The sequence below is a fragment of the Chiloscyllium punctatum genome, chromosome 11 (genome assembly GCF_047496795.1).
Source record: "Chiloscyllium punctatum isolate Juve2018m chromosome 11, sChiPun1.3, whole genome shotgun sequence".
NCBI lineage: Eukaryota > Metazoa > Chordata > Chondrichthyes > Orectolobiformes > Hemiscylliidae > Chiloscyllium > Chiloscyllium punctatum.
Window position 1 is genome coordinate 69,141,126 of NC_092749.1, and position 13,034 is coordinate 69,154,159.

Sequence of the window (13,034 nt, forward strand, 5' to 3'; positions counted from 1 at the left end):
AGTCACAGCCAAATTGTTAGTGTTGAGTACGGTAACAGTTAAATTGGAAAGGCACATAGATGGCTTGAATTACATTTTGTGTTACAAATGTTAAAGGGTAAAATTGATTGAATAATGCATTTGACTTTTTGATCAGTGCAAAATAGTTCGGCTGCCTTGAATCTGTAATGTCTAGTTTTAATACTGTTCAATATTCAAGGACGGACTGCAGTATCTTCAGGAAGAAATTGCACTCTAAAAGAAAATGGTGCAACTGATAAAGATGAAGACAAACTGGATGAAAGCCAAGGGTGGGTAATAATGATATGTATCTATTTCTGTAAAGGGCTATAATTGAACCTTTTCATGTTATCCTGATGAGTATACCTGTTTTACCAAATTCTTTACTGGAACATAAAAATGGCGTATTTTTGAACTGAGTGGATAGATTTAGATGAGCCAGATCCTGGTTGTGGTAGGTAAAGTGTGGTGCAAAAATGTAAGCTATTACAATGATTTGAAAACAAATATTAATCATCTGACAGCATTTTGAAAGGCTTAAAGTTAAGACACTTCGGAATTCCATGATTCAATTTAATTACTTAATGCCTTCCTTTTAATGTAACAAAATGTCTCATGGCATATTACAGGGCAAATTGGTAGAGAAATTAGTGGTAATAACTGAGATACAGTAGAAATTTTGGAAGAAATGTAGTGTTGTAAAGATATTCGTGAAGAGAATCTGAGTCTTGAAGCCTGGAGGATATTGTTAAGACAAGCATGTTTTCTTCCAGACTGTGAAGATTGTGAGTTTTGGTATACAGTTGCCGAATATCCACTGTGTCCCTGGAACTATGGTGTGGTGGGATTTTGCAAGCCGGATGTTGAAATTGCTACTGCTGGGAGACTGGGAAGAAATGGTGGATGACCAGAATATGAGTGAGCTTTGGGATAGCTTACAAACTCTGGACTCCTAAATTAGTTTAGAATTTTCATTGCATAGAGCTGAGGAGGTTGGCAAGGAGAATGTTGGACAAATAAGATCCATGTTAGCACTGATGCTCACAGTGCAAACAGTAGGCATAAGTTGACATAAGAACGGTTTATTCACTTGGGTACTGTCTGTGATGCCTTGTGTTACAGGGAACCCCACATTCTGAAAACTTTGTACTTGTGCAGGTGGTGCCTCCTTTCCACAAAGAAGATAATAAAGTCATTGCCATTTCCAAATATTATGTCATTTAGTTTAATATATGTGTGCACTGTTTTGGTGCAAAAAGAAATATTATACAAAAGCTTCATACTGTGGTTATATTTATGTCATGGTTCAGACTTTGTCCTGTTTCAGCAATTGTCAAGATTACCTTACAGCAAATGATGCAGCAATAATGTCCTCCTTTGTGGGGCAGGTGATGCAGACTGTCTTGTCTAGGAGTTATGATGGGAGCTAAAAATGTGAGACTTGAGGCAATAGTGGTGCAGACAAAACATCTCTGATGTTACAACTGCATTGGTTGGTTATGTATGAACTGCTCTTCCTCATGAACACAGTCATGACCTTTGAACCCAAAAGATACATTCGGTGGTATCAACTTAAGTGACAGCCACAACTGAAGAATGAACGCAAGCACATTAAGGTCCCAGAAAATGTCTTCATGGTGCACAGCCCAAAGTTACCACCTTTAGTTCTAGAGTTTGGTGAAACTAGGGAGGTAGGACACAAGTTTAGTTGAGCTGAGAAAAATGCAATTGACTGCATTCCTGGTGTCTGCCCACAGTGGGAATCTGAGGGTAGGGATAGGAATGGGATCATTTAGACCTGACACATTGGATGAGTGGCAGTGAGGACTTCCCTGGTTACTAATTTTTTTTAATCGAATGGTTGACGTCGGTGGTGGGCAAGTTGTTGGAGGGAATCCTGAGTGTCAGGATGTACATTTATTTGGAAAGGCAAGGACTGATTAGGGACAGTCAACATGGCTTTGTGCGTGGGAAATCATATCTCACAAACTTGATTGAGTTTTTTGAAGAAGTAACAAAGAGGATTGATGAGCGTAGAGCAGTAGATGAGATCTATATGGACTTCAGTAAGGCGTTCGACAAGGTTCCCCATGGGAGACTGATTAGCAAGGTTAGATCTCACGGAATACAGGGATAACCAGCTATTTGGATACAGAACTGGCTCAAAGGTAGAAGACAGAAGGTGGTGGTGGAGGGTTGTTTTTCAGACTGGAGGCCTGTGACCAGTGGAGTGCCACAAGGATCGGTGCTGGGTCCTCTACTCTTTGTCATTTACATAAATGATTTGGATGCGAGCATAAGAGGTACAGTTAGTAAGTTTGCAGATGACACCAAAATTGGAGGTGTAGTGGACAGCAAAGAGGGTTATTTCATATTACAACAGGATCTGGACCAGATGGGCCAATGGGCTGAGAAGTGGCAGATGGAGCTTAAATCAGATAAAAGAGAGGTGCTGCATTTTGAGAAAGCAAATCTTAGTAAGGTCCTAGGGAGTGTTGCTGAACAAAGAGACCTTGGAGTGCAGGTGAAAGTGGAGTCGCAGGTAGATAGGATAGTGAAGAAGGCATTTGGTATGCTTTCCTTTATTCGTCAGAATATTGAGTACAGGAGTTGGGAGGTCATGTTGCAGCTGTACAGGACATTGGTTAGGCCACTGTTGGAATATTATGTGCAATTCTGGTCTCCTTCCTACCGGAAAGATGTTGTGAAACTTGAAAGGGTTCAGAAAGGATTTACAAGGATGCTGCCAGGGTTGGAGGATTTAAGCTACAGGGAGAGGCTGAACAGGCTGTGGCTGTTTTCCCTGGAGCGTCGGAGGCTGAGGGGTGACCTTATAGAGGTTTACAAAATTATGAGGGGCATGGATAGGATAAATAGACAAAGTCTTTTCCCCGGGGTGAGGGAGTCCAGAACTAGAGGGCATAGGTTTAGGGTGAGAGGGGAAAGATATAAAAGAGACCTAAGGGGCAACTTTTTAATGCAGAGGGTGGTACGTGTATGGAATGAGCTGCCAGAGGATGTGGTGGAGGCTGGTACAATTGCAACATTTAAGAGGCATTTGGATGGGTGTATGAATAGGAAGGGTTTGGAGAGATATGGGCCGGGTACTGGCAGGTGGGACTAGATTGGGTTGGAATATCTGGTCGGCATGGATGGATTGGACTGAAGACAAAAGTGAGGACTGCAGATGCTGGAAACCAGAGTTTAGATCAGAGTGGTGCTAGAAAAGCACAGCAGGTTAGGCAGCATCCGAGGAGCAGGAAAATCGACGCAAAAGCCCTTCATCAGGAATAGAGGGGTCTGTTTCCATGCTGTACATGTCTATGACTCTATGACTCTAACTGACTGTTGAAAGTTTATCTGTTTTCGCATTCTGACTTGTGTTTTCCCTCTCATCAGCACAATATTAACATCTAACTAATAATGAAACATAAGATAAATGTAGGATTATTAAAAATTGATCTTTTAAAAAGTAAGCCAAGAGACATTAATGAGTTAATATACCTTTTGTTTTAACTTTTCAGAATATGAGATTCAGAAGCAACTTGAGATACGGCAGTAATTGGTTTAACTTGGTAACTTGTCCTTCTTTACTACAATTGCCACCACTGTCATAAATATAAAATTACACAAATTTAACTTTTGCATTTTGTCCCCAGCTTTTTGCAAAATAATTTTGGAAAAACTGCCAAGTAAAATTTTAAGTTTACTCAAAAATTCCAGTTAAATGGTGCAGATGCATCTGGAAAATAGTACACTTTCCATACGCTCCGGCTTCAAGATCATGCTTTAGATAATAGTTGTACTATGAGAAGAACTATTAATCATTGATCGATATCTTTGGAGCATCAGAAATCTTTAAGTAATACCTTTAATGAAACTGACAAAATACATATAAGAAATAATTGTTGAAAGTAATTTAAGTTACAGCACTTTTCCATGCCAGTGTTTTTATAAATTCTACCCTGTTTAATTACTTAAAGGTAAAAATGTCAGCATATGCAAAGCCTAAATGAATGTTATAACAAAGAGACATATGTTGAAGATTACCTGTGATAGCTTAACAGCATTCTAGTTTGAGCAGAACTTTGCTTACATTTGACTCCATGTCTTTTACTTTTCTGAGCTGTGTAGGTGCATATCATGGAACCTTGGATCCCATGTTTAAAATGTAAACCTATGTTCCTAAATGTTTGAATGCTATTTTAGCTGTATATACATCAGATCTTCTTGGTCACATATCTGTGGCAATAATGCTAATATAATGATTTTGAAAGCTTCAGGTTCATGGTGTTTTAAACAAGATAACCTACCTAATTGTTTAAAAAAAAACATAAATGAAGCTTGGGCTTCAATCATCAGGTTGTCAGGTCTATCAGCTGAATGTACACTGTAGCTAAAATATGAACATCTTTCTTGCCACCACCAAAGCCCCCGCCCTCTGCCTTCCCCAGTCTAATTGTTACTTATAAGACCATAAGATATAGGAGCAGAATTAGGCCATTTGGCCCTTTGAGTCTGCACTGCCATTCAGTCATGACTGATATGTTTCTCAACCCCATCCTCCTGCCTTCTCCCTGTACCTCTTGATCCCCTTACCAATCAAGAACTTATCTATCTCTGCCTTAAATACACTCAATAACTTGGCCTCCATAGCCCTCTGCTGCAATGAATTCCCCAGATTAACCACCCTCTGACTGAAGAAATTCCCCTTCACCTCCGTTCTGTAGGATGGTCCCTGCAGTTTGAAGCTGTGCCCTCAGGTTTGAGTCTGTCTTGCTTGTGGAAATGTCTTCCCCACATTCACCCTATCCCAGCCTTCTCACTATTCTGTAAGTTACAATTGAATCCCTCCTCATCATTTTAAACTCCATCAAGTACAGAACCAAAGTCTTCAACCACTTCTCATATGATTAGCCCTTTATCCCAGAATCATTCTTGCAAACCTCACCTGAACCCCTTCCAAGGCCAGCACGTCCTTTCATAGATATGGAGCACTACACTGCTCACAATATTCAAAATACGGTCTGACCAGAATCTTATACAGCCTCAGCAATATATCGCTTCTCTTGTATCCTAGTCATAGTAATGTACAGCACGGAACCTCGTCCAACTCGTCCATGCTGACCAGATATCCCACCCCAATCTAGTCCCACCTGTCAGCACCCGGCCCATATCTCCCCTAAGGCTTCATCTTCATATACCCATCCAGATGGCCTTTAAATGTTGCAATTATACTAGCCTCCACCACTTCCTCTGGCAGCCCATTCCACACACGCAGCACCCTCTGCGTGAAAAAGCTGCCCCTTAAGTCTCTTTTATATCTTTCTTCTCTCACTTAAACCTATGCCCTCTAGTTCTGGACTGCCCCACCCCAGGGAAAAGACCTTGTCTATTTACCCTATCCATGCCCCTCATGATTTTATAAACGTCTATAAGGTGACCCCTCAGCCTCCCTCCAGCTCTCCCTCCAGCTCTCCAGGGAAAACAGCCCCAGCCTATTCACCCTCTCCCTATAGCTCAAATCTTGCAACCCTGGCAACATCCTAGTAAATCTTTTCTGTACCTTTTCAAGTTTCACGACATCCTTCTGATAGGAAGGATACCGGAGTTGCATGCAATATTCCAAAAGTGGCCTAACTAATGACCTGTACAGCCGCAACATGACCTCCCAACTCCTGTACTCAATACTCTGACCAATAAAGGAAAGCATACCAAACACCTTCTTCACTATCCTATCTATCTGCGACTCCACTTTCAAGGAGCTATGAACCTGCACTCCAAGGTCTCTTTGTTCAGCAACACTCCCTAGGACCATACCATTAAGTGTATAAGTCCTGCTCAGATTTGCTTTCACAAAATGCAGCACCTCACATTTATCTCCATCTGCCACTCCTCAGCCCATTGGCCCATATGATCAAGATCCCATTGAAATCTGAGGTAACCTTCTTCGCTATCCGCTACACCTCCAACTTTGGTGTCATCTGCAAACTTACTAACTATACCTCCTATGTTCATGTCCCAGTCATTTATATAAATGACAAAAAGTAGTGGACCCAGCACCGATCCTTGTGGCACTCCACTGGCCACAGGCCTCCAGTCTGAAAAAAATCCCTCCACCACCACCTCTGTCTTCTACCTTTTTGAGCCAAATAGCTTCTGTACCCAAATAGCTAGTTCTCCCTGTATTCAATGAGATCTAACCTTGCTGACCAATCTCCCATTGGGAACCTTGTTGAACGCCTTACTGAAGTCCATATAAATCATGTCTACTACTCTGCCCTCATCGATCCTCTTTGCTACTTCTTCAAAAAACTCAATCAAGTTTGTGAGATATGATTTCCCATGCACAAAGCCATGTTGACTTTGTCTTTCCAAATATATGTACATTCTGTCCCTCAGGATTCCCTCCAACACCTTGCTCACCACCAACGTCAGGCTCACCGGTCTATAGTTCCCTGGCTTGTCTTTACCACCTTTCTTAAATAGTGGCACCACATTAGCCAACCTCCAGTCTTCTGACACCTCACCTGTGACTATCGATGATACAAATATCTCAGCAAGAGGCCCAACAATCACTTCCCTAGATTCCCATAGAGTTCTAGGGAACACCTGGGGATTTATCCACTTTTATGCATTTCAAGATATCCAGTACTTCCTCCTCTGGAATATAGACATTTTTCATGATGTTGCCATGTATTTCCCTACATTCTATGTCTTCCAGGTCCTTTTCCACAGTAAACACTGATGCAAAATACTCATTTAGTATCTCCCCCATATCCTGCGATTCCACACAAAGGCTGCCTTGCTGATCTTTGAGGGGTCTTGTTCTCTCCCAAGTTACCCTTTTGTCTTTAATGTATTTGCAAAAACCCTTTGGATTCTCCTTAAAACTATTTGCCAAAGCTATCTCATGTACCCTTTTTGCAGCTGCTAGTCCTGTCCATCCCTGAGGCACATTTCAGTAATAGCTATGATATCCCAGTCCCATATTCCTAACCGTGCCCTGAGTTCATCTGCCTTCCATGTTAGGCCTCTTGTATTGAAATAAATGCAGTTTAATTTATCAATCCTACCTTGTTCTCAGCTTTGTCCCTGCCTGCCCTGACTGTTTGATTCGCTTCTTTTCTCAATTGTACCAGTCTCAGATTGATCTCTTTCCTCTCAATTTCCTTCTTGTACAGGTCATTTCTACCCCAGAAGAGATTCCAGTGATCCAAAAATGTGAATCCTTCTCCCATACACCAGCTCCTTAGCCATGCATTCATTTGCTCTATCCTCTTCTTTCTACCCTCACTAGCTCGTAGCACCGGAAGTAATCCAGATATTACTACTCTTGAGGACCTCCTTTTTAAATTCCTGTCTAACTCTCTTTTCTCATCATTTTCCCCTCCTATATCATTGGTTCCAATGTGTACAATGACATCCTGCTGGCCCCTCTCCCCCTTGAGATTATTCTGCACCCACTTTGAGATACCCTTGATTCTGGCACCAGAAGGCAACACACCATTCTCATTTTTCACATAAAGACCACCTTGCTGATCTTTGAGGGGTCCTATTCTCTCCCAAGTTACCCTTTTGTCCTTAATGTATTTGCCAAAACCCTTTGGATTCTCCTTAAACCTATTTGCCAAAGCTATCTCATGTATTCTTTTTTTGCAGCTGCCAGTCCTGTCCATCTCTGAGGCACATTTCAGTAATAGTTATGATATCCCAGTCCCATGTTCCTAACCATGCCCTGAGTTCATCTGCCTTCCATGTTAGGCCTCTTGTATCGAAATAAATGCAGTTTAATTTATCAGTCCTACCTTGAAAATATTCTGCACCCTCTTTGAGATATCCTTGATCCTGGCACCAGAGAGGCAACACACCATTCTGATTTTTCACTGCTGGCCACAGACATGTCTGTCTGTGCCTAACACAATCGATCTCTTGGAACCCGACCCTCATTGCATTAGAACCAATCTTGATACCAGAAATGTGGCTGTTGGTGCTATACATTCCCCTGAGAATCCACCAACCCCTACATTTTCCAAAACAGCATACTTGTGTGAAATGGGGATAGCCACAGAAGAGTCCTGCACTACCTGCCTACCTCTCTTGCCTTTTTCCTGGAGTTAATCCATCTATGTGACTGTATCTGCAGCTTTTCTCCCTTCCTATAACTGTCATCTATCACACCCCCTAGCTCTTGTAAGTTCCTCATTGCCTCTAAAGTGTCGCTCCAAGTGATCAATTCGATCTGATACCAAATGCAAGCAATGACATTTATTGCAGATATAATCCTCAGTAACCCATAAACTCTTCCTAAGCTCCCACATCTGACAAGAAGAGCACATTACTCTACTTTGCTTCTTCCAGTCTGCAGACCCAGCAAATAGCACCATCTTATTCCTCTACAAATACTGCTCTGGGCTAGCTTAATACTTATGGCTTATATTTTTACGTTTAATCAAGAGACATATCTCAATAAAACATATAATCAAGAAAGAACCCACTCTACTCACTACTGCAGACTTTCAGTAAGGCTACACTTAAAGCTATTCAACCTTCGTGCAGTGTTCTCTCCCAAACAGGTTCATTCAAGATTAGTTGTGAATTTCACTGTTTGTTAATTTTCCTAGACTCACTCCAATGTTCAGCAATACATGAATTCAACAGCAAAGGCAGTAACTGTGCAGGTTCACTGCTGTGTCAGTTAGCAGTGTGGGTTTCTTTCTCTCTCTCGCTCTCACACTCTCACACTCTCACACTCTCACACTCTCTCTCCTGCAATAGGCTACGTGCTCCCTTTGTCTCTTCCTCTCCCTTTTAAAAGTGCTGTTGTTTTGACTTTTCTCCCAAGTTCCAAAACAGTGCAACAGCATATAAAACAGTAATTGTTGATCCTGGAATTCGAGGAAATCACCTCCAACACCTAAAATAGCTCAAAAAAAGAGCAGCCCATTACAGCCAGAAATTTTTCCCAGGGAAGTGGCGTTTTTGATAAGGGATGGCATTACAGCTGTACTGAGGGAGGATATTCCCAGGAATACATCTAGGGAAGTTATTTGGGTGGGAGAAAGTGAGGACTGCAGATGCTGGAGTACCAGAGTTGAAAAATGTGGAGCTGGAAAAACACAACAGGCCAGGCAGCATCTGAGGAGCAAGAGAATCGACGTTTCGGGCATAAGCCCTTCTTCAGGAATGAGGCTGGTGTGCCAAGCGGGCTGAGATAAAAGGTAGGGGGGAGGGAATTTGGGGGAGTGGTGCTGGGAATACGATAGGTGGAAGGAGATGAGGGTGATAGGCCAGAGAGGGGGTGGGGGCGGAGAGGTCGGGAAGAAGATTGCAGGTCAAGAGGGCGGTGCTGAATCCGAGGGTTGGGACTGAGATAAGGTGGGGGGAGGGGAAATGAGGAAGCTGGAGAGATCTACATTCATCCCTTGTGGTTGGAGAGTTCCTAGGCGAAAGATGAGGCGCTCTTCCTCCAGGCGTCATGTGGCCAGGGTCTCGTGATGGAGGAGGCCAAGGACCTGCATGTCCTTGGCGGAGTGGGAGGGGGAGTTGCAGTGTTCAGCCATGGGACGGTTTGGTTGGTTGGTGTGGGTGTCCCAGAGGTGTTTTCTGAAATGTTCCGCAAGTAGGCAGCCTGTCTCCCCAATGTAGAGGAGACCACATCGGGTGTAGCGGATGCAGTAAATGATGTGTGTGGAGGTGCAGCTGAATTTGCGACAGATATAGAAGGATCCATTGGGGCCTTGGAGGGAGGTGAAGGGGGAGGTGTGGGCAGAAGTTTTGCACTTCTTGCGGTTGCAGGTGGAGGTGCCGGGAGTGGAGGTTGGGTTGGTGGTGGGTGTGGACCTGACGAGGGAGTCACGGAGGGAGTGGTCTCCTGAACGCTGATAGGGTTGGAGAGGGAAATATATCCCTGGTGGTGGGGTCTGTCAGGAGGTGGCGGAAATGACGGAAGATGATGCGATGTATTCAGAGGTTGGTGGGGTGGAAGGTGAGGACCAGTGGGGTTCTGTCCTGGTGGCGATTGGAGGGGCGGGTTCAAGGGCTGAGGTACGGAAAGTGGAGGAGATGCGGTGGAGAGCGTCGTCGACCACTTCTGAGGGGAAATTGCGGTCTTTGAAGAAGGAGGCCATTTGAGTTGTTCGGTATTGGAATTGGTCCTCCTGGGAGCAGATGCGACGGAGGCGGAGGAATTGGGAATATGGGATGGCATTTTTACAGAGGACAGGGTGGGAGGAGGTGTAATCTAGGTAGCTGTGGGAGTCGGTCGGTTTGTAGTAAATGTCTGTGTTGAATCGGTCGCCCGAGATAGAAGTTATTTGGGTGGAACTGAGAAATAATAAAGGGATGATCACCTTATTGGGATTGTATTATAGACCCCCTAACAGGAAATTGAGAAACAAATTTGTAAGGAGGTCTCAGTTATCTGTAAGAATAATAGGGTAGTTATGGTAGGGGATTTTAACTTAGACTGGGACTGGCATAGTGTTAAGGGTTCAGATGGAGAGGAATTTAAATACAAGAAAATTTTCTGCTTCAGTGGATCACTCTGATGGATGTACCTACTAGGGAAGGTGCAAAATGATCTACTTTTGGGAAATAAAGCAGGGCAGGTGACTGATATGCCAGTGAGGGAGCACTTTGGTGCCAGCGACCATAATTCTATTAGTTTTAAAATAATGATAGAAATGATAGACCAGATCTAAATGCTGAAGTTCTAAAACAGAGGAGGCTAATTTTGATGGTATTTGGCAAGAACTTTCAAAAGCTGATCGGGGGCAGATGTTCGCAAGTAAAGAATGGCTGAAAAATAGGAAGCCTTCAGAAATGAGATGACTAGAGTTCAGAGACAGCATATTCCAGTTAGGGTGAAAGAAAAGGCTAGTAGGTGTAGGGAAAGCTGGATGACTAGAGAAATTGAGCATTTGGTTAAGAAAGAAAAAGGAAGCATATGCCAGGTATAGACAGGATAGATTGGGTGAATCTTTAATGAATGTTAACATTGCATTTGCCTTCCTAACTGCCAACCGAACCATGCCAACCTGAAGAGAATCCAGAACTAGGATTTCTGATTTCTGATTTCCAAAGCCTTTCACCATTAGTAGAAAGTAAAGAGGTGTAGTCTATTTTCTCAAAGTGCATAACCTCACACTTTCCCACATTGTATTCCATCTACCACTTTGCCCACTTTACTAGTTTATCTAAGTCCTTCTGCAGCCACCCACTTCCTTAATGCTACCTGTCCCTCCACCTATCTTTGTCATTTGCAAACTTAGCAGCAATGTTCTCAGTTCCTTTGTCCCGATCGTTAGTATATAACATGAAAGCTGTGCTCGTGACATGGACCATTGTGGAATTCCACAAGTCACCAGGTCCCATCCTAAAAAAGACCCCTTAATCATCACTCTCTGCCTTCTGCCCATCAACAAATCCTCTGTCCACACCAACACCTTACCCCATGATCTCTTATTTAGCAGCGTCCTCTGTGGCATCTTATCAATGCCTTCGATAAATCCAAATAGATCAAATCCATTGGCTTTCCTTTGTCTAAAGTGTTCATGACCTCCTCAAAGAATTCCAGTGGATTTGTCAGGTATGACCTCCTCTTGACAATGCTGTGCTGAATTTGCCCTTTACTAGCACTTTCAAATATTCTGCAATCTCATTCTTAATAATGGACTCTAAAATCTTATCAATGACTGAGGTCAGGCTAACTGGCCTGTAGATTCTAATGTTCTGACTCCCTCCCTTCTTAAACAAGGGTGTTAGATTAGCCATTTTCCACTTCTCCGGGACACTTCCTGAAAGATCACCACCAATGCCTCTACAATCTCCTCAGATGTCTCCTTCAGAACTATGGGTGTAGTCCATCTGGTCTGGGTGATATATCACCCAGCACCTTCTCCTTAATGATGACCACTCCACTCTCGTCTTTGCCTTCTGATTCTCTTTAAACTCTGGTATGCTGCTGGTGTCTTCACTATGAAAACTGATAAAAAGTATCTGTTCAGTTCTTACAGTTCACCATTACTATGTGTCCGGTCTCTTTTCCAGTGGTCCTGTGTCCACTCTTGCCACTGTCTTAGCCTTTTTAGACACCTAAAAGATCTCTTGCAATTTAATGTTATTAGCGAGCTTACTCTTATATTTTAACTTCTCACCCTTTATTGTTTTTTTTTAGTTGTCCTCTGCTTGTTTTTAAAGGCTTCCCAATCCTAAGACTTCCCAATAATCTTCACCACATTTTCTTTACCACATCTTCACTTCCCTAGTCAGCCATGGTTGCCTCATTTTCCCCGTAGTATGTTTCCTCTTCCATGAAATGAGTTACCTTCAGAAACTCCTGTCATTGCTTCTCCACTGTCCTCCCTTGATCATTGCCCCCCTAGGGATTCCTTCACCTTAATCTCTCTAATCAAGTCTGTCTCATTACATAATGCCAAATCTAGAAATGTCTTTTCCTAAGTGGGCCCTCCCACAAGCTGCTCTGAAAACCATCTCTTATACATTTCACAGATATGTTTTCTTGAGACTTGCCACCAACTTGATTTTCCCAGTCAACCTGTTTATTGAAGTCCCCAATGATGATTGTGATAGTGTCTTTCTTACTTTCTGTTTCTAACTACTGATTTATTTTGTTCTCCATATCTTGACTACTATTAGGAAGCCTGGACATGACTCCCATCATGCTTTTTTTTAGCGTTTCAACAACTCTACCCACACCGATTCTAGGCCTTCCACTTCTTCCACGTGTCACTTGTTGCTATCGATTTAATTTAACTTCATTTCTTACAAAGAAGGTTCAGTTATTAATCAGTAGATTATTAATTATTTTTATTTTAGTCCTTAGCAACTCATATTCCCTCAGCAGAATCTCTCTTCATTCCACCTATGTCATTGGTCCCTACATAATCACAACAACTGATTCTTTTCTCTCCCAATTCAATTCCCTCTGCAGTCCAGATGAGATATCCTGAATCCAGGCTCCAGGCAGGCAACACAGCCTTTGGGACTCTCAATCCTGTCTACTTCCCTGA

At 42.7% G+C, this 13,034-nt stretch overlaps 1 protein-coding gene across 4 annotated transcripts in view; it reads left to right on the plus strand.

Annotated features, from left to right (window-relative positions):
• sanbr (SANT and BTB domain regulator of CSR) overlaps positions 1 to 13,034 on the plus strand; it is an 808,920-nt gene that overhangs the window by 43,649 nt on the left and 752,237 nt on the right. For all 4 annotated transcript variants that reach the window (XM_072580998.1, XM_072580996.1, XM_072580997.1 and 1 more), the window contains one exon: positions 200 to 290. In XM_072580998.1, the coding sequence (XP_072437099.1) occupies positions 200 to 290 (91 nt within the window). The remainder of the gene's footprint in view (positions 1 to 199; positions 291 to 13,034) is intronic.